Source organism: Cataglyphis hispanica, chromosome 14 (genome assembly GCF_021464435.1).
Source record: "Cataglyphis hispanica isolate Lineage 1 chromosome 14, ULB_Chis1_1.0, whole genome shotgun sequence".
Lineage (NCBI taxonomy): Eukaryota > Metazoa > Arthropoda > Insecta > Hymenoptera > Formicidae > Cataglyphis > Cataglyphis hispanica.
In genome coordinates, this window is record NC_065967.1 from 5,049,359 (window position 1) to 5,069,467 (window position 20,109).

At 32.4% G+C, this 20,109-nt stretch overlaps 4 protein-coding genes across 6 annotated transcripts; 1 reads left to right on the forward strand and 3 right to left on the reverse strand.

Annotated features, from left to right (window-relative positions):
• Nucleotides 1-168: 168 nt before the first annotated feature.
• Nucleotides 169-5,244, reverse strand: LOC126854858 (DNA ligase 1). Its single transcript, XM_050601975.1, is given in 15 exon segments — nt 169-450; nt 716-913; nt 1,133-1,585; nt 1,712-1,918; nt 2,053-2,254; nt 2,579-2,718; nt 2,779-2,907; nt 3,283-3,506; nt 3,639-3,811; nt 3,891-4,017; nt 4,159-4,363; nt 4,472-4,551; nt 4,554-4,769; nt 4,832-4,923; nt 5,005-5,244. Coding segments are annotated over 15 exon segments (2,832 nt in total). The 5' UTR covers nt 5,217-5,244; the 3' UTR covers nt 169-276.
• Nucleotides 5,245-5,928: 684 nt separating this feature from the next.
• Nucleotides 5,929-7,568, reverse strand: LOC126854844 (GTPase Era, mitochondrial). The gene is made up of 3 exons (XM_050601944.1): nt 7,142-7,568; nt 6,475-6,912; nt 5,929-6,345 (listed from the first exon to the last, which is right to left on the reverse strand). The coding sequence occupies exons 1-3, from the start codon at nt 7,355-7,357 to the stop codon at nt 5,977-5,979; spliced, it is 1,023 nt and encodes a 340-aa protein (XP_050457901.1). The 5' UTR covers nt 7,358-7,568; the 3' UTR covers nt 5,929-5,976.
• A 172-nt stretch (nt 7,569-7,740) lies between these two features.
• On the forward strand, nt 7,741-17,972 carry LOC126854845 (uncharacterized). Of its 3 annotated transcripts, none has more exons than XM_050601947.1 (8): nt 7,741-8,086; nt 8,780-9,003; nt 9,453-9,581; nt 10,008-10,257; nt 10,490-10,688; nt 11,065-11,397; nt 16,631-16,748; nt 17,854-17,972. In XM_050601947.1, exons 3-7 carry the CDS (start codon nt 9,494-9,496, stop codon nt 16,637-16,639), a joined length of 879 nt encoding a protein of 292 aa, XP_050457904.1. In that variant the 5' UTR covers nt 7,741-8,086; nt 8,780-9,003; nt 9,453-9,493; the 3' UTR covers nt 16,640-16,748; nt 17,854-17,972. The 3 variants fall into 3 exon arrangements, with proteins under 3 accessions (XP_050457904.1, XP_050457903.1, XP_050457902.1); XM_050601946.1 differs by having other exon boundaries at nt 7,746-8,086; nt 11,065-11,490; XM_050601945.1 differs by lacking the exons at nt 16,631-16,748; nt 17,854-17,972 and having other exon boundaries at nt 7,750-8,086; nt 11,065-11,954.
• LOC126854842 (protein HID1) lies at nt 13,481-20,054 on the reverse strand. Its single transcript, XM_050601943.1, has 12 exons — nt 19,598-20,054; nt 18,740-19,099; nt 18,462-18,515; nt 18,155-18,378; nt 17,736-17,977; nt 17,126-17,356; nt 16,607-16,732; nt 16,150-16,406; nt 15,552-15,795; nt 15,276-15,424; nt 14,985-15,154; nt 13,481-14,574 (listed from the first exon to the last, which is right to left on the reverse strand). The coding sequence occupies exons 1-12, from the start codon at nt 19,661-19,663 to the stop codon at nt 14,352-14,354; spliced, it is 2,346 nt and encodes a 781-aa protein (XP_050457900.1). The 5' UTR covers nt 19,664-20,054; the 3' UTR covers nt 13,481-14,351.
• Nucleotides 20,055-20,109: the final 55 nt, after the last annotated feature.

The window sequence follows — 20,109 nt, forward strand, 5'->3', positions numbered from 1 at the left end:
TTTCAATTTAATATCATTTCAAAGTTATTGATATATATAACGTCGTATAAACAAGAATTTTAAAAAATATTAATAATAAAAGTTATAGTCTCCCAATATATTTTTATTAAAAATATATCAGATGCGACAAGAATAGAATATCACATAGTAATTTGATGCCAAGTCATATAAGATGATGCATACGTTTTATTTACAGTAATCCTTACAAAATCATAATTATAAAAAATAGAAGACATACCAGATTTGTGTGTAGACATATAAATTAAAGAAAAAAAATTAATAGAAATCTTCCTCCGTAGCTTTCGATGCCGACGTTTTGTTTTTGATCTGTTCTTGATTATTGTACATATCTGCCACCTGCTGAGCAGAAGTGGCTTCTTCACAGTTTTTATCCTCGCGTATCCTAATAAATCGCGGAAATCTTAAAGATATACCTTTTTCTGGATCAACCTAGACAAAGCAAAAAATTTAATATGTAACGATATCAATTTTCTAATTCAAAAGATATTTAATAGCAGAAACCACTCGTGATATCATTTCAATTTACTTTTGAAGAAAAAGGATATATTATATGTTCTCGAAATTCAATAACGCAAATCTTCTCATGCCAAAAGATTTTTTTAATTGAGAATATCGATGTTAAAACATTTCTATTATGCAATATTAGTTTTGTTTTTTGATGTAATTGAAAGAATTTAAAACTTTGGGAACTCACTATTCCGATAGCTGCCCTATGAACTGGCGATAGGGAGAGATCGGCGCATTTAATCTCCCACACTTGTACTGGTTCAAACCAATGATCGGGCTCATGGCTGCTGTCGAAACGATAGTACGATTTCGTCTGAGGTATCACATGTTCCTTTAAGAATTTTGTGTGGTTCTCAAGATCTTCCTCCTTGAAGCCTGTGCCGATCTGTTTATTAGAAAGCAATACATATTAATATACGAACTAAAATAATACATCAAATTACAAAAATTATCAAATTTATCATATTTTTTCATAATTTGAAAAAGATATTTTAACAATATCTCAATAAATATTGGAATTATTTAACACAAAAAAAAATTTTGTTAATGCATGCCCCTTCTCTTCACTTTCATAACATCGATAAAATATGTTATAAAAACGTACTTTACAAATGCTTTGGTACTCCTCGTTTTCTTGATCATAACAAGCCAAAAGGAAGCCACCATAAGTGCCTGTTCTCTTTCCTTTGCCGATGTAACCACCGATTACAACCACATCTAGCGTATCACCTACGCCGTCCAAGTAATCTTTTTTCAGCTTCAACCAATTTCTCGATCGCTTGGCGATCTCATAGGTTGCATCCTCCTTCAGCGTCTTCACCATTAGACCCTCACAGTTACCCTTCACAGATTCATCCAAAAAGATTTGTACCTCCTCCATTGTTGTGGTATCCATACTATTGGCAAATTTCCATTCGCCTTCTACTTCCTTGAAATGCTGCTTCAGCAACTCGCGACGCGTTGCAAAGGATTTCTTTACCAACGGCTCATCGTTTAAGTACAACAGATCGAACATAAATACGCATACTTGCACTTTTATATCCTCTTCGTTGGCGTCCTAAGAACAAGAATAATGTTATTTTAAAACGAACAATTATAACAATTACATTAATTATAATCATAGTGACCATTAAATTATGACGATTATAATCGTAATAATTACATTTATAAACAACTATATTACCTTTCGCTTTCTCGTGCTGAGTATTTGAAATGGAAGAATCTGTTTCTGCTCATTGTCCCAGGCGACCGCCTCGCAATCAAGTATACAATTCTTCACCAAATCACCACGAGTATTCTTGAATCGTTTAATGATATCCGGATATTTACTAGTATTGTTTTCCTGATTTCGACTATAGATATTGACTTGGCCATTATCCGCGACGTGTATCTGTTGCATTATAATATTATAATCGACTTAAATCTTGAAATTATCGCAATTTCAGGTAATTGATTCTGGCACATAGTACATTTCTTTTCAATATAGTATTATCTGGTAATTTACAAAGTTAAGTAAATAAGAACCTGTGCTCTCTCTCCGTCATATTTCCATTCGCATGTGAATTTTAAACCCTCAAATCGTGTCAGGACTTCTTGAACACCTTTGGTAGGATGTGCCAACATAGGTTTTAAAGGTATTCCAGGCGTGAGCTTGCACTTACTCGGCAAGGCATTGATTCCATCTTCCAGTAAAACGGGAATTATAAGATTGTAGTTCGGACACTCACTATAAATAAATGTAAGTCATCTTAATTATCAAAAAATAGGAAATTGATATTTAAATATTTAATATTTTATTTTCAAGTAAAAAAAAAAATAAAATTTTATTTGTGATTAATTATACTTATTTTAATTAATAATTTAATAACTTTATTATTGTATGTTTGTGTGTGCGCGAAAATATCTTTTTCTCTCTCTTTTTTAAACAAATATTTTATTTTAAAAAATTATTTTAAAATAAAACGTGTTACATATTTTTATTATATCTTCTTCTCATTAATCCACTTTAATATTCAGAGTAGTATTTTCAAAATAATATTGTATTGCTTACCAATATGTTGTTTTTAGTATAAGTGCTATTTCATCGTATTTCTCTTTAAAACGATCGGTCGACATTTTTTTGCTCGCGTTTAAGATTTCTGGTGGATAGTCCTGTTCTGGCGGCGTCATAGCACACGCTAGAGCCAATGCCTAAGAAAATACAAATAAAAATATCGATCGTAACAATGCGCGATATCACCAACGACTTACTTGCAAAACAGATTGTTCGGCCAAACCTATGCGAAGCTTTCCAGCCAACGATCTAATAAGATACCTTGCTTCCGTATTACGACATGCCACAAACAACGTTTGAATCTTGTCCAATTTTTTCGTCAGAGACTGTATATATAAAAAAAAAATTATTTTGTACAAATAATACAGTTTACATTTTATTTTTAGATAAATCTAATCTCTTCTAATTTATATTCTTCAATGTATTATGTTTAGTTTTTCAATTTAGATATAAACATCAATCTTTATTTTTCATTCAGCTTATTTAAAATTCATATAAATTTAATTTTTATTTTTAAATGTATTTTATATAATTTGAAACTTATATGTAGTATATAATAATTAAATGTAATTTAGATTAAAAATTAGTTTCCTAAATTAAAACTTCTTTTTTTATTTTATATTACTGATCTGCAAAAGTTTTCCTAACTTAAATTCATATTACTGATAATATAAATTCTGATTATAGTAGTTATGGATTACCGCATGGCCCGTCATTTGAGCAATCTCTTTCAATTTAGAGTATACAATGGGAACTGTCAACGGTGCTGGCTGAAACATAGTTCTCTGATTGGATCTGCTACCTTCTGCTACAATTCCCAAATCGCCAACTTCCTGGACATCGGCTTTAATTTGCGTCAATGTCCTACCAGTACATTGCGCTATCGCTTTCATCAGGTTCGTATCAGCAACGCCAAGCTCAATTCCTAAAATAAAATAAACACTGCACAAGCAATCTCTAATCAAATATATAAAATAAATAAAATTTAAATAACTATCTCTTTAAATTAAATTACTTTCTCTATATATTATAATGTACATAATTTTTCAATCTTTACCTTCATATGCAGGCGCTAATTGATTAAGGCACAGATATACACTTGGCAAAAGATCCATGGGGCTCAGAACTATGACAGATCGAAAGTAATTTGACAATATTTCTACTATCTTCAATCTCGCACTCGTTTCTTCGATAAGCTCCAAAGTGCGCGTAAAAGCGCTATATGGAGTTCTGTAAATAAATTTCAAAAAAAGATAGAATTTTAAATTTTTTGAAATTTTTCTCCATTCCAATCATAGTTCCAACTTACTTGTCTTCTCGTTTCCAGCACGCATTGTTTATCGGATGATAATCAGATGTGCTAGGATTATAAGACTGGTTATTGCTTTTTGCATCACCTATCTTGTTATCCTTTGCATCATTCTTTTGCTTAGATGCTGTTTAACAATAGATTTAAATAATTATTTAAATCAGATTCCATTAAAACTTGTAAGATTATAATTTTACATTATTTAAAGATACACTCTGGTTTAAATTTTAATTAATAATCTAAAAATATTTAAATTTTTAATACGTACTGAAAAAGTTATGCATTTTCTTAGTAGTCTTTGATTTCTTCTCTGGTGTAGGCTCCTTCAGGGTTTCGATCTTCTCCTTGATATCCAAAATATTTTGATTCGTTTCATCATCTGATGCATTCTTATTTATTTTACTACACTCATCTGTGCTTTCAATCTTTTTTTCTTTGCCATTAACCTCCAATTTTTTGGGACTTTCAGGTAACTATAAATAATTATTTGCAAATATAAACAAAAATTTACAAACATAAATTTAATCCAAAATAAGTTCTTTTATAAGAGGATTATCAATTTTAGAATGATCTAAATTTACCGGTAGGTGATCCTCATCGTCACTAGAATCTATTATTATTCTGGTTCGTTTCTTTTTTACAATATTCTCCGTTTTTTTTCCTCATCAGAACCAAATTTTTTTTCTGGAGAAGTAGATTCTTCTTTTTTCTGTTCACTTTCAACTGTATCATTTTCTACTTGAGCACTTTTTACTTTCTCAGCTCCATTCACATTTTTAGATTCATCTTTTGCCTCCTTTTTTGGAGTGTTTGTCAGTTTCCTCTTTTTATTTGGTGCTCCAGGTGAAAGTTTATTCGACTTATTTTTTGGAATGGTTCCTAAAAAAATAATTATAAACATATATAACATTCAATATACAATAGTTCAGCAGTATATTTACCCAGCTTTGCATGAGGTTTTGCACTTGGAGAAGGCGTCTTGGAAATTGTCTTTGGCTTCGTAAGTTTGTGGTCTATCTTCTTGGAAGGAGAACTATAAAAATAACAATTTTAAAAAATAATGTAAATAGGAAAGAGAACAGAGAAATATGAAATAAATAATTCTCTTGTTTACCTAGCAAATCTATTGCTATTATCTCTCTTCCGTTTGCCGCTTCCCGGTGCATCCTGATTCTTTTTCTTGTCGGACAAGTTGTTGCTGTTGGTTGTATGTATCCAATTAAAAACGACAACAAATCGATTATGAGCTGTGTTCGCGAACTTGAAATGTCGAACTGATAAAGTCAGCGAGCTCAAGCGCGAGCAAGTGGCGAGGATTTTTAACATAATCAATTTATCTAGAGACTATTAACATTTATAACCAAACACGTACCTCTCCGAATCCTCGCTCGAGTTTTCCTTCTTGGACGATATTTTCGTGAAGAAAGAGCTGTAACGATAAAACAACATTATGTTACTCGAAAAATCACATGTTTAGAAAAAAAAATTGTCAAATTACATGTCAATTACTGAAATCATGAGTTTTATGTTATCGATCAAATTACGTTATGTCATTGGACTTATTAATGATTGAAATACTTTGTTAAATTCTTTTCCAAATAATTATTTTCACAATCTACTCACTCTATACGACGCTGCGCCATTATTATCGCGCCGTTTCTACGCGCTACGCGCATTTGACAGCATTTCCCGCCTTTTTAAGACGGAACAGGATGACGTCACTTCTCGCACAATCATAGATTAAAAATACGTAGAAGTCTAATCCCTAAAAAAATGATACCTTGCATCATAGAGTTGTAAATGAATGTAGAAAGGAAAACGTACGAATAAATATGTTCATTACATAGAATTGTCATATGTAATTACATATTATTTTTATTTATACGCGTTACATCAAAAAATATCATTTTCCTGTTAAATTTCATTTCAATGAGATTAATCAGATTTACTAGCTTTGAACTTTCATAAAAAGAAAATGGCAAACCCTCAGGTTAGGAAAATAAAATTAATGGGAATTATATTTTAATTCGACTGTGTGTAATTATCAATTATTTATTTATTTTACAAATAATAATAGCAAACTGAATCATGTTGGAGATTGCACGATTAGTCTCAATCTCACCGGTGTTCGAAAAGCATGCCGCAATTCCTGCTCTGCCATAACAGCAACTTGTTTTATTCTATTGCCTACTAATTTATTTATATTCCTACGAATTAAGAGTCTAGCAATATTTTTTTTGGGACATGAGACAGTCACTACTGCCATAATATTATCATCAGCTCCTGTATCAAAGTGTTCCAATATTATTTTCAAGTTATATGGAACCTCATTCGGTAGAATATCCATCAGTTTTGCTCGTACTGTCTGCTGTATTATATCTTCGCATTTGTAATTGCTGTATATATGTCCTTCATATTGCCAGTCTCGCGGCTTAGCTGAATCCAGCAAGTAAGTCTGCAAAACACAATGTAATTTATATATAATACAGATTTTAAATCATTAAAAAATTGTTCATCACCAAAAAAATAATTGTTTATGTTACATTATAAGCATTTAATTATTCACAGTTGCAAGCTTATTTACCCTCAAGTCATCAGTGCCATCCCCGGTTAAAGCAGATACCATAAATATATCAGAGAACTTCAAAGATTTCGAGTTCTTGATCATAATGTTCACAAGTTGCAGTAATACCTCTTTCTTTTTCAATTTATCCACCTTATTAAAAATTAAAATCATGGGAATCTTATTTATTATATTCTCAGTCAATAGTGCCAATATATTTGGATTGATCTTATCTCTAGTGTACATATTCTGGGCATCTTGCACAATCCCCACAATATCTGCTGTTGCCAAGGAAACTTTTGGATCATTTCTAAAGGTATCGGCTAACTTGTATCGTTTAAGTTCTTTTGCGGAAACCATACCGGGTGTATCCATAAATATCAACTGAGTATCATTTTCGCAATAAATTGCATCTGCTTTGGTTTGCGTTGTATGTACTTTTGAAGATGCAGGACATATCTAAAAAAAAAGATATATATATATATATATATATATATATATATATATATATATATATAAGATACGGAAAGAAAACAAATTTAAACAAAAAATATTATATAGAAAATAAAATAGATGAATATATATAAGATAAAAAATAGATTCTACAGTATACATTCTACAATAAATTCTGGCATCATTTTTCTTATGAATAAAAAAAAAAGATAAAAATAATTTAATATTTATTTACCGATCTTTTAATAAGTTGATTAACCAGCGTGCTTTTTCCAGCATTCGGTGCACCCAGAATAGCAATCTTCAGAGATTTCCGTCGCACCGATGTAAAATTATCATGAGGTTGCAATATAATTTCTTGAGAATCCTTTGTCGCGACGTTTTTCGAAAAACATCGTCGCAAATATCGCGAACCGGCGCGAATCATATAACTCTCAATCATAAATAACATTTCATTGAAATTTTACGAAAAATTTCTTAAACAAATAACCAAACTTAACCTAACTTTATTATCTACATATTAGTCATTCATGTGACGATGATAATCAATAGCAACTAGTAAAATATGTAAACTTGTTCGTTCCCTTTTTTTTTTAATTGCAATTTATAAAAATTTTTATACTTGAGGAACGAGGAAATATACTCGAGTGTGTGAGAAGAGGAGCAAGAAACCTGAGTGTAAAAGGTACGAGTGATATAAACAGAGACGATTATCGAAAAGGGACGAATCTGATTGGTTGCGCCATGTTGTTGTCATTTTTATTCCCGCGACGCAAACGTCAAAATCGACGTCTCGCGTGTCGCGCCGTCGCCGGTGAAATGCGAATGGAGCGGCTCTTGTCAACTGTCGCGCGAGAAATAGATATCTGTTATTGACGCGCGTCATCACCGTGGCACCATTCGTTTTGGTGCTCCTCCAATTTCAAAACTACACGAGAAAAAGTGATATCGCTCCTGAAAAGACCGGATATGAAGAGAGAGAGAAACGAGATGAAGATGTGCGTCTTTGACAGGACGAAAGGAGAAGCGTGAGAGCGTAGATATATACGCAGAAAGATATATACGCAGAGAAAGTATTTGCGTTTCCGATGTTGTACGGATAAGATCGAAGAGTTCGATCTACGAACATGTTTGATTCCTCTCCTGACAGGTTGGAGAGGGAACGTTGAATGACACGCAAGTGAGTATCGTGGACGCTTTTTCCTTCCAGCTGCTCGAGGAAGCAGTGAGCATGTCATCCCCCGTATTTCTTTTATTTTTATTTTTATATACTTCGTTATTTAATTAATAGGAATTTTCTATCCTTTTCTCTTTTTTCAGCCAAAATTGAATATATTTTTACTTTAAATGCGGGAAGCAGGAAAGAATAAATCTGTTAGATTTATTCTCCTTTTACTTTCTCTTTGCACTTTCTATACTTTTCTTTTATAATTAAGTTCCTTTTTTTATTTTCTCGTGGAAAAGGTTGAATATCTTTCTGTATTCGTTTCTCAATAGCTTTAAATATACAATAATTTAAATATAGAAGACAATTGTAAAGAAATTTGTTTTTAATTTTTGCATCTTTTTATTATATTTTATTTTTCTCTTAAGATATTTTTCCCACAAGAATATGCACATATAATATTGAATTCCATCAGACAAAAATTTGAAATAAAAATAAAACTTGAAATAAAAATAAAACTGTATTAATAATTTAGATATGGCGGTATGTTTTGCAATATTTCTTTTTGTACATCAAGTAAACATGTACACAATGTGCATATTTTTCAAATCATTAACTATATTTTTTGTTATATAGTATTTGCTTCAAAATTTAAAACAAAATACCAGTTACTCTATAACATTATTTAATTGATGGTCTTGTTTTCAGAGATTATTGAGCTTGACAATCTTAGGATAGAAAATGAATTTAATAAGCATCACTAACGAAGCTCATGAAAGACGATGAGCAGTATATATCGAAGATTGATACGGCGCATTTATCTAGGATACATGTGCAACAAGGCCTTGAGCCAACCTCGAAAAAACTGTATTGAAAAAGATGCTCGAAAAGGATCGTGTATAAATCGCGCGTTGGTGCGGAAGCATCACTGGGTAAGAAATTATATGAAAAATTAAGATTTTAAAATTTTTCTAAATTATAGTTTGTAGGCATCTGTGCAGATATTGCAGATAGAAAAGAGACACTTTGGTGGAGGGGTTCCATAGATTTCACAATATTGTGCAAGAAGAAATTGTTCTTCATATTTGACCAAGGATCTTTTGAGGAGAGTTAATAGAGAATTCGCAAATTAAATGCATAAAAAAATGCAATTAATTCTAAAAGTATCTAAAATTCTACTATACTCAGTTTTGACAAATGAACAGACTGATCTTGAAAGTCTCGCTAAATGTGAATCCCATTCTTCTTTCTCTGCCAAAAATTTTGAATATTGCCTGCTTAGTCGAATCATCTGTGTTAAGCCGTCTCTTTTTCTGCACTTGCAAAAGAATGAAATAGTTGTATTATTGTGACTATATATGATTTAATACATTGTTATCAGGCAACGATGAATCTCTGAGCTCGCTGCACAGTGATATCCTGATGCACTTCTGGATCAACAAACCGGCGGGCAGGTACTACGGCTTCACCGGCCGCCGATACCCCGCCACACCTGTGCCCAAAACACGTAGTAAGTGTATAAGTAGAAAGAATATAAAAGTAATATAAATAACAATATAAATTACTTGTGTTTATTACAAATGTTATTACGTTTTAAGATATTTAAAATACACTTTGTAAGAGATTATTATTATTAAGATACACATTGTAAAAGATTATTATTACTATCACATATCACTCAGAATGATTTAGGAATCATGTTTCAAGATAATTCTATAAAGCGAACCAAATAAAGATAAGTTTAAATGAATACGAAACGAAACGAGAAGAAAAACTAAGAGAAAATTTCAGAAAATGCATACATATTTAATTTTTTTTTTTTTCCATCTCTTGACTCATTTCTTTTTTTTTTCATTTCTGGATTCATTTCTCTATCCGTTGTTTCATTTATAGTTAATTTTTACAAGCCAATAAAAAAAAACTATTATATTTACAGGTCAATGTCGGCGCGGCGGCGAGCTCAGGCAGATGGTGACTCCGGTGCGTCGATTTCAAGGCCTCGCAGGTAACTTCGCAGCTGGAAACGCATCGTCAGCCGGGCCTAGTAATATCAATAATTCCTGCCGAAGCATCGTCGCCCGATCTACGACGACGACGCTGACATCCGCGCGAATCCTCAACAACGAGAATCGTTCATCGACATCGCTCAGCGCCGCCCAACTCGCTCAACTGAACAACATCCCCAAGTAATTAATGAAAACACAAAAAGGTCTACACTAAGAAAAAGAGAAAGAGAGAGAGAGAGAGAGGAGACATTCTGAGAGGAACATGCTCTTCTTATACACAGGGTGACTCACTTATACATATCTATCAGCGGAAAGATCACTTATAAGAGATTCGCCCTCGATTTTGCGAGCTTAATAAAAAAAATATATATATATAGCTGTATTAAATCGACTCTGTTCACGTTGTTCGCAGCAACGTCACTGACACCAGCAACAATCAATTGATTCTATCTAATACGACTAGTGCGAACGGCACCAACAGAAATCTACTGGGCTTCTTCGAATTCAGTGACGCCGAACTGGCTGGCTATCGGTTGCGTTGCGCCGTCTGGATCACGTTCGTCCTAGCGACGGGTTTCGTGGCGGCCGCCAAGTTCTACTTCGGTTATAGGGCAAGTATCTTTATATCTTACTTTGAAAGGATTTTGTAAGTCTGAGAAGATCCATCACAAAAATATTTAATATAGAACATTTTTGGACAAAAATTCATTAAATAAAAATTGATTACAAATTAATTAAAGAATTCGCAAGAGGGATATCTTATAGGCATGCGACTATAAGAGTTTATAAAATCTTCATAAGACATAAAAATGTAGAAAGTCGCGGTAAATAGTGACATAAATATTTCAAAGAATCTATTATTAAAAAATAAGAAAATAAAGGCGGATAAATAAGTTTTATATAAAAAATTTTTATTATGCCAAATTATTTATGAGATTTACGATTCTTCTTCTTTTTGCTAATTATTTCTTATCTCCGTATTAACAGGGGCCAGGCTTGGAGATACTCATGTTTTGCGGGCTGTTGATACTATTGTTATCGGCATGTCTGTACTCGATCTTCTGCCGGCGTCATGATCAAAGCCATTATCACCACGGCAGTCGACCGGAGCACATTGACCGAACGGGCGCTCGCATGCAGGAGGATCACCTGGCCGCTCTGACAAACGCGTCTGGTATCGGCGAGACCGTCATCGGCAGAATGACGACGACGACGGCGATAAGGCAGAATCCACCGCCGCCACCTTATCACATCGCTATTCTGATACCGCCGCTGCCACCTACGTTCTCGGACGAGGCGCCGCCGCCCAGTTACGACAAGGTATGCGATGAAATCGCCGGACCAGCGTGAAATTCAAAGACGGACTCCTTCGAAACCTTTCTTCGCGACATTCTCGTGTCTCCGCTACTCAAGGTGACACAAATCAATTCTCTAGTATTAACTTTCACATCTGTGATAAGAATGACGCAATGACGATAACACATCGATAACACAACGGGAAGTCGAGAGATTTGGAAAAAGATACGCGCGGCTATATTTTTTAGTGGGCATTATATGAGGGAGCGGGGGAGAGGAGAGGAGCCACGCTCCGCCACCGAATTTACGTTTGTGGTGCAGGTAAACTGTATTCTAATCTTTTATACTTCGAGATACCGTGTGATATATTTGACTTAACTTTAGCTTAGCGCGACACAAGTCGTAAACTCGATCGATTCATTCGATTTTATCCATTGGTTCTTCCGGTCTTAGGACTTCCTTAAATATGTATAATTATTCTAAGAATTCGCTTATTCTAAGAATCGTTATGTTCGATTACCTCGTTATTTTCATAGGATGCGAGAGGATTGACACTCACATACAGCATACACACACACACACACACACACAAAATATAAAAGAAAAGAAGCGCACAACTTTAAACATGCGATTCGAGTCAAGGTATCGAGTTTGCAAAATGCACGATTCGATCGCCGTTACTTACGATAAGCAACTAATAATAGGCACGTTTGACGTACAGTTTCAATTTTCAAGCAGGTGCAACTACCTGTTCATCAAACGTGTACAAATGTTACCGAATATCATATACATATACGTACGATTTAAATCGCGTGGTTTCACGATATATATAAGCGCGCATGCAATGTCTCGCGATAATTTATGACGCAGATTAGAAAGCTATAAGCGGGAAATGTAATACGATTTTATATATTTCTTTTTCTATGAATGCGAGAGAGAAAGAAAGTATGTATACACGCCTGTAAATGATTCTTTATGTCATAACTCTGTATATATTTAAGGGCAAGTAAATATAATACATACTGATGTGAGATCTCGTGTTTGTGAACATTTTTCGTTATTACAAGTCATAATTGTACTACGATGTACAAAAGTTATTTTTCTATCTAGTAAAGTCCTTTCTGACTGCACTTGAGAACAATCTCCCGTTTTCATCTAAAAATAAGAAAGTAAATTCTAAAAATCTTAAAAATTTAAAACACATTCCAATTTATTATAATTTATTTGGATTTTATCTACTCCTAAATTAATATAATATAAATTATCGATCAGCTTGCAAAAGATGGAAGAAAGAATCAAAATTGTATAATGTGACTTTTACTTTTATTTATCTTGTTATTTTCCTTTTATTCATAGCCATTTCCTGGAAGATTTATCATCTTGAATGCCTGAATATACATTTTATCTCGAATCATAGAAAGTCTAAGAGAGTGCAGCTAGGAGGAACAAATAGATCTAAGATCAGTTCTTTGCATTACAGTTTAAAAAAAATGCAGTTGATTTGCCGCGCATAAAGTTTCAAAAAAGTTAAAAAAACCGATTGTTTTCCTTTCATCGGGCCTTCTCTTATTACTTACACTCTTCTAAAAATGAACTCGCGCTCGGGAGACAGAAAGAAGAAAGGCCACGTGGTGTTGTAGTGAATATAATAAGAGCAGACCCGGAAATGTTCTCTCAACTTATAATTAGAAATATAATATATCTTTCGCGAAAGCGTGTTCAAGTACTTCTTCATTATAAATAAGTGTGTTATCTTCATGTTTATCTTATCAGTTTATATCTTTGTATATAGCAAAACATACGACAATGTGGTGCAAAAAGCAAATAAAGGTTTTCCCTTGTAAAGCGTAGCTTCACATCGCGAAAGATGAATTAACTAGTTCCGATAATGATACTCCTACGATATTGCTGGTCTTAACGAAACAATCTTATCAAAGATTCTTTTATTGAAGAAAATAATCATATAAAAACTATTCTTAACTATTTCTCACCATTTAAAATATTAATAATATAAAGAATGTAGAAATGTAAAATATAAATAATTTATAATATAGGGAAATGTATATGTAAATATATATATATATATATATATATATATATATATATATATATATATATAAAACAAATGCTAAATGTAAAAGCAAAGTTTAAAATATAAATTTTTATTTATAGTCAGCGCATAAGCTTTTCTCATTATCTCTGCTAGCCTAATTTAATGAGTGTATTTTTCCTTAAGACCAACGATATACACACGCTTTTTCCACACTATAATTAACGGTATATCTATTACTATGATACAAATGAGAGATTACAGTCTTCGGGATATAATAATAATAATAAATCATATGATATCGATTTTAAACTACGCTTACAATCTTGTACACGGTTTATGTATGTTACATCAAGATGAAAGTATTTTGGAGGCTCTTGCCATGTAAATAGTAATCGAAAACGAGATGAAGCGTGCATATGATTCAACTCGTTCTTTGTCAACATCGCTCTTTGTCTTGTTACATGTCTCTTTGTATAACCATCAATCAAAGTAGATATTTGATTCTTTCCGTTTCTTGCTTATTAAAAATGTATTTTTTAAAATTATTAAATTTTTTGAGATTATTTAAATGAAACCATTTCAATAATCTCGAAAGAGACAATGAGTTGAATTTCAATTAATTGAAATTCTAGGATTCTAATGATCTCGTAATACATTTTTTTAGACCCCGAAAAAATTTATTCCACATTTCTAATTATCTCTTTATTTTAACTTATTTATTTTAAGAGTATGAGAATAAATTAAGTTTTATATCTCTTCGAGTTCTTATACAAAAGCGTGTCACATTTTGTTCTTGAAAATTTAATTAATATTTATAGGAACGGCTCTGTATCGTACACAATAATGAGTTCCACGAAACTCACCTTTCTGCGCACTGCCAATAAAATAGTATTTCGAGCGCGAATAATAACGCGTCTCTTGCTACCTAGACCCTCTGAATCTCGAATAACTTGACATCTGTGTCGTACCATATAGGAGGCTCGACATTTCTTAGATATATAACGCCCCACATGTATGTACGGAACCATGCGGTCGTACCGGCGTTAGCTTGATACCGCCTGATGAGAATAGGATGCGGCACCGGTAGTAGGCCGACCAGGGTGCCGTGTTGCAGGAACTTCAAGATTTCACTCTCGTCTGTCAGTCCCCTAATAATAAAATTGATAAAAAAATATAAGCGAAAGTGTGATTATAAGAATTGTTGCTTCTCGTCCGAAACTACGGAAACAAAGCATTCAAGTCCGAAACAATTTTCGATTTATTTCCATTTAATTTATAGATGTTTTAATTATTCACAATACAATAAAATATAAAACATCTGTATAAAAGATTGATAATTAAGATGATAATTATTCAGATTGAGCTATATTTTATTATTAAATTAAATAGATTGTATCAGAGAGTAAATAAGGAAAATGAATAAATAAGCTAAAAATAATTACCAATAATTAAGTTAAATTTATGATTAAATTAAAAGATTTTCTCATGAGAATTTTGATTTGTCGATGTACTAAGGTATATTTTTTTTGCAATTAAAAAATCGAATCAAAATACTCACTTGTCAATGCAGATCTTCTCGACTTGCGGCACAAGAACTTGGAGCAGTCGCATAATAGTCTGTAGCGGAAGCTTGCTCTTCCATTGCCATACCCACTCGCTGGATGGCACCCATTGATTCGTGTTATCCACATTGGCATTCACTTGTTCAGCTACACGAATGCCACCCTTCTGCGCATCAGACAAATTTCTATTATTATTATCGATATTTATTTGCTTTCTATATTGGCTATTATGCGTTAATAGATTTAAAAAAATCAGTGTCAAAGTTTTATCTCTCTTTGTTTCTTACCGGAACTACAGAATTTTTGGTCGCGTTCATCGATTCCTCCGCGATATCTGTCTTACTCTCTGATAGATTACCAATAGATTTACCAATATCGATGTTGGCTGACGGGCTTAATGGATGCGCCGATTCTTTCTCTGTCATTTTCTCGATACCTGCAATCAACGCGCTTGAATTGATAATACATAAAAATTGGAAATATAAGTTTTACATATATAATGTAAATAGTCTGAAAAAGACTCTTGAATTTAATTGCAAGATCACATACAAAGAGAGACTCACCAGGAGTCTCCAATAGCGACGCCTTCAAAGTACCGGGTTCGGCGGGTTGTGCGGGATGCGATCCTTCCATCGCGGTTTCGCTGACATTTTCGTTAGACGTGCTTGCAGGCATATGACGACGCTGTCTCTTGTTAAGAGACTTTGCGATCGTAGTACAATCACTGGGTAGGTTTGCGAGCGCGTGAAATACTTGTCGCTTGCGTATTATAGTGTACACTAGATTACTATTCCCGTCGAATTGATACTGAAAACCCGAAAGTAACATGAGCGACAGATCTAATATCATAGAACTCCACCACACATTACTTCTTTTCTTGATATTATATTCCATGTAATATTAAAATATATAAGAATAAAATAAAATATAATCTCCAAAAAAAATTATTTATATTTATATTATATTACAAATCTTGAAATTATAGACTAGCGTATTGAAAGGAGAAGTGAATTGCAAATAATTAATAAAAAAAAGTTTGTTTTAAATTTTATGAGCGATAATGCTATGTATCAATTTTACACTTATTTTGAAACTCTTTGTATATTGACGGAAAAAAAACAGATTATATATGCTTAGAAGAACATTTTGCAAAAACATTACCTGAATAATATTGTTAAAGATTTCGAGCAGAAAGAACACCAAGTGGTGATTGGTGACTGCTGAGAAAAGGAACCATGGCGTACTAAATGCCTCCAAAAGATGCAGTAGTTTTGTACTCGCCACCATAGATAAGGTTTTGAGATACGGCGAAACATTGACTAGAATTGTCAGCAGACAGTCGAATAACGGTTGCAGTCTCTGATGACCAGTTGTGATAATTTTGTGGAATACAGTAACTAAAAGATCGGCGTGCGTTCCTGAAACAAAGAGAATGAATAGCACATTAACAATTTAAAAATCCGCTAAGATACATTTACGAAATTGCGACAAAACTGTGACTATATATAAAATTTATGTCTCTACAATCGGAAACGCGATCTAAATTATTGTGCTTTTTACATTAAAAAACCTGATTATTTTTTTAAATTATTGGATATAATTTATACAAATAACATACCTGTAAAAACCGGAATGTCCATAGGCACTGTAGCTGTGTACGGTTTATTCAACCTCACTCCAAAATTGCGTTCTCCACTCAAAAGAAGCAAAATAAATACACCAATATGCATCAAACCAACTCGTGCTGAAAAATTAAAAAGGTGAGAAGTAGACAATTAGTCAAATTAATTAAAAAAGAAAACTAATGTGGTATAATTCATTAACATATCACTGCTTCAATTCAATCATCAGATACTATAAAAATATTTTTTCTCTCTGAAGATATCTGAAGAATATCAATTAATGTTTTCTTTCTATAATTAAAATGTATAGTTTAAAAAATAATTGAATTTATAATATTATGCTTCTATGCTATGTTGAAGAAAGATACTGTCCATGTTATATTATCTCTAGAAAAAGAATATTATTTCCTACACACACAACACATTTCATATAAAAATTTATTTTAAACATTTTGATGTATTGAATTGAATCACTAATATAAATGATTGGATGAAAAAAAAACAGAAAATTTTACATTGGTCGGCTCGTGAATCGTTTAAATGATAAAGAATCGGCACGAGAACTTCGAGGACATCCGAACTCTTTAATACATAATATAAGAACTTCTTGTTATAATCACACATCTTCCAAAAAAAAACCAATAGTTCCTGGTGAAAATGCACTTTCTTGGTCGAGTTTGGCAGATACGTTTGCATCAGTGGATTGTTCAATAGTCTGGTAATACCCTTTAAGACAAATTGGAAATCTGTAGAAGAAAAAAATAATATGTTTCAATTTTTATTTTCTATACAATACATTCAAATCTCTTTACAACTTTTTGTTCTTGATTATAAATAATTAAAAATATATTTTTTATGAAAATATCAAGCAATTTTCAGGATATAAGAAAATGAAATCTTATTTCTCGATTAATTTCAAATATGTATTACTTTGACTTGCTGTAGAACTTTAATTCGAGATTGTCTACTAACAAAAAAATATTTGAAAAACTGGATGTTAAAAGTATTGCAGAAAAAATAATCTTTGTTGCGTAAAAACTAATTCTACATCGAGCGAAGAATTCGCTATAATTAAAGAATATCTGGGATAGCTAAAATATATAAAATGCCATAAAACAAATTCACCTTCATCACGATGAATTCGACTCAAATAATTGATGAACAAATTGTCTCCGACTGCCCCCTCATCCAATGGCGCTCCGCCAGTGGTATCATGATCCAATGTTACAATTAAAATTTGCAGCGCAACATCGACCAGCGGTTCTAAGGAATCGGCGAACAACAAATGGTTGTACGGTACCCCATAACCAACAGGATCATACGCACATACCGTATTTAACAGCGAGGTAAACATCGGCAATGCGTGTCTGCGAAAAATCACACACATGTATAATTACAGCATATATAAATTATTAACAAAAATATATAATAATATTAACGATATTTTGTAAATAAATATAAATAGATAATAAAAGAATATGTATCAAGAGAATTTAATAAAAAAAAATATGTATATTAATTAAAGTAAGAGAAATAAATTGTACCTGTTTTCACTGCTAGTCAAATGTTGAATCCATTTATTCGGTGTGATCGATGGATCCATCGGCGGATTGTACATGGTTTCGCTGAAGCATGTTAATAAAAGTTTCAACAATTCTGTGCGATTTGAGTCGAGAATGGGATACCTCGGTGGTGAATACGCGAAACCCACTCCCGCTTCCCATATGTATTCACAGCTATCTATTGATTGCAATTCGTCGACTTTATCCTGCAAAAATAGCGTCGCGTAACAATACATTTCATTCTTCCTTCCTTCTTATTATGAAAACTCCAATAGTTAATAAAATTTACCGGGCCTGATTTCCTATTTGCAGCTACTGTAAAATCAGGACAGAACAACAAATCCTAAAACAAAAACATACATTAGAATAGGTTCTCATGTATTGTGTAAAAATTGATCGAATTTATCATTAATTAACTTTTAAAAGTAATATATATATATATATATATATATATATATATATATATATAATTTAGCATTTATTTTTTTTATTAAGATTTCTAAAATTGTTATGTATATAAATACTTTATGGAATACTCAATTATTATTATTATTTTAAATATCTTACGCAAATAGCATTCAACAGAGAATGCGCCAGTGGCAAACTCTCCTCATCATCTTTGCCAGGTAAACTGGACCAAAAAAAGCCTTTCCAATCAGGATCTTCAAATATATAAGGTAATAAACGTGTGAGCAAGCGGCAGCAGTTCAAGACAGTTTGATGTTCCCGTTGAGTCCTACAACTACTGTCCACTGCCTTAACTAATTTTTCAACTGCTTTGTAACATAATGTGGCCAAATTAGAAGGTGCCTCTTCTCTTAAGATACGAATTTCCGGAGCTGGGATCAGAGTGAAGATATCTTGAACATTAGTTACATTCTCAGACCAAAACTGATCCCAGAAAGTATCGTCTGATGAATCAATCACCTATTAATATATATTATGTATAAATATTGATATATGATTTTTAGGTAAAAATTGTATAAAATAATATACAATATAAATTTAAATAAATTTTAAGAAAGGTAATACTTTTCTAATGACAATCTCTTCAGTATCATAAAAATACATTAATTTTAATGTTATATTTTCATTTGTGGCAATGTAAAAAATAATGTTATTAAAATATAGCTTACATATAAATTATGTATAGAGAAAAGGGCTATTTTTTGTTATTATACATATTACAATTTTTATAATTTTTTCTTTTATTATTATAAAATCACTCATGTTATTACACATAAGTTCATTCACGAACTTAATACACGTAATAAGAAAAGTATAGATTTTTCAACTGAATTCATGATAGATTCTCTCTCTTTGATCGACAATTTTATTAAGAAAATTTTACGTTCCTATCGATCTGTCAACCGATCATATGTTACCCGATCAGGCACGTAAACAAGCGGCTATTTCTTTGTTTACCTGAGTCTTCGACGTTAATTGCACCACTGCCTTTCGGAAATTCAACTTTGTGTCGGCATTGCCCATGATGCACCTTCGTTATCGCCGATAATAAAACGATAATATTTCGTCGTAGCAAAAGTGGAGTAAAAACGCGTCGCTGCTCTTTAAATGGACATCATTGTCGCCATGTTTGTATTGTGACAGTGATAGCTGGTGACAGCTAGACGGAGCTACCAATATCGCGTTATCTTGCGTGAAAATGACAGATGAAAATTGAAGCTCCGCGCCAATAAAACGTCATTAATTTCATCAAAAACTAAAAATATAGGGAAAAAATCCGTTTTCTTCAATTCTACGTCTTGCCATTTTTTTTCAAATAGTAATATATATGTGTAAGTATATGTCGAGCGTTGTGAGAAAAAGCGCGCTTTTTGTCTCGAAAAGATAAATTCTCATACAAGATATATCGGATCGATTGCACGTGTCACACTCATATGACATTTTCATTGAAAAAAGATTGATTGAAGAAG

Coding starts and splice junctions, on each gene's coding strand:
- LOC126854845 (XM_050601946.1), top strand. CDS start 9,494: ATGCACTTCTGGATCAACAAACCGGCGGGCAGGTACTACGGCTTCACC. Junction 10,258..10,489: donor CAACTGAACAACATCCCCAA/GTAATTAATGAA, acceptor CGTTGTTCGCAG/CAACGTCACTGACACCAGCA. Junction 10,689..11,064: donor AGTTCTACTTCGGTTATAGG/GCAAGTATCTTT, acceptor CCGTATTAACAG/GGGCCAGGCTTGGAGATACT.
- LOC126854844 (XM_050601944.1), bottom strand. CDS start 7,357: ATGTTATTTATGATTGAGAGTTATATGATTCGCGCCGGTTCGCGATAT. Junction 6,913..7,141: donor ATCAACTTATTAAAAGATCG/GTAAATAAATAT, acceptor CTTTTTTTTTAG/ATATGTCCTGCATCTTCAAA. Junction 6,346..6,474: donor ATGGCACTGATGACTTGAGG/GTAAATAAGCTT, acceptor TGTGTTTTGCAG/ACTTACTTGCTGGATTCAGC.
- LOC126854842 (XM_050601943.1), bottom strand. CDS start 19,663: ATGGGCAATGCCGACACAAAGTTGAATTTCCGAAAGGCAGTGGTGCAA. Junction 16,733..17,125: donor CGATTCACGAGCCGACCAAT/GTAAAATTTTCT, acceptor TTAATTTTTCAG/CACGAGTTGGTTTGATGCAT. Junction 16,407..16,606: donor GGACATTCCGGTTTTTACAG/GTATGTTATTTG, acceptor TCTTTGTTTCAG/GAACGCACGCCGATCTTTTA.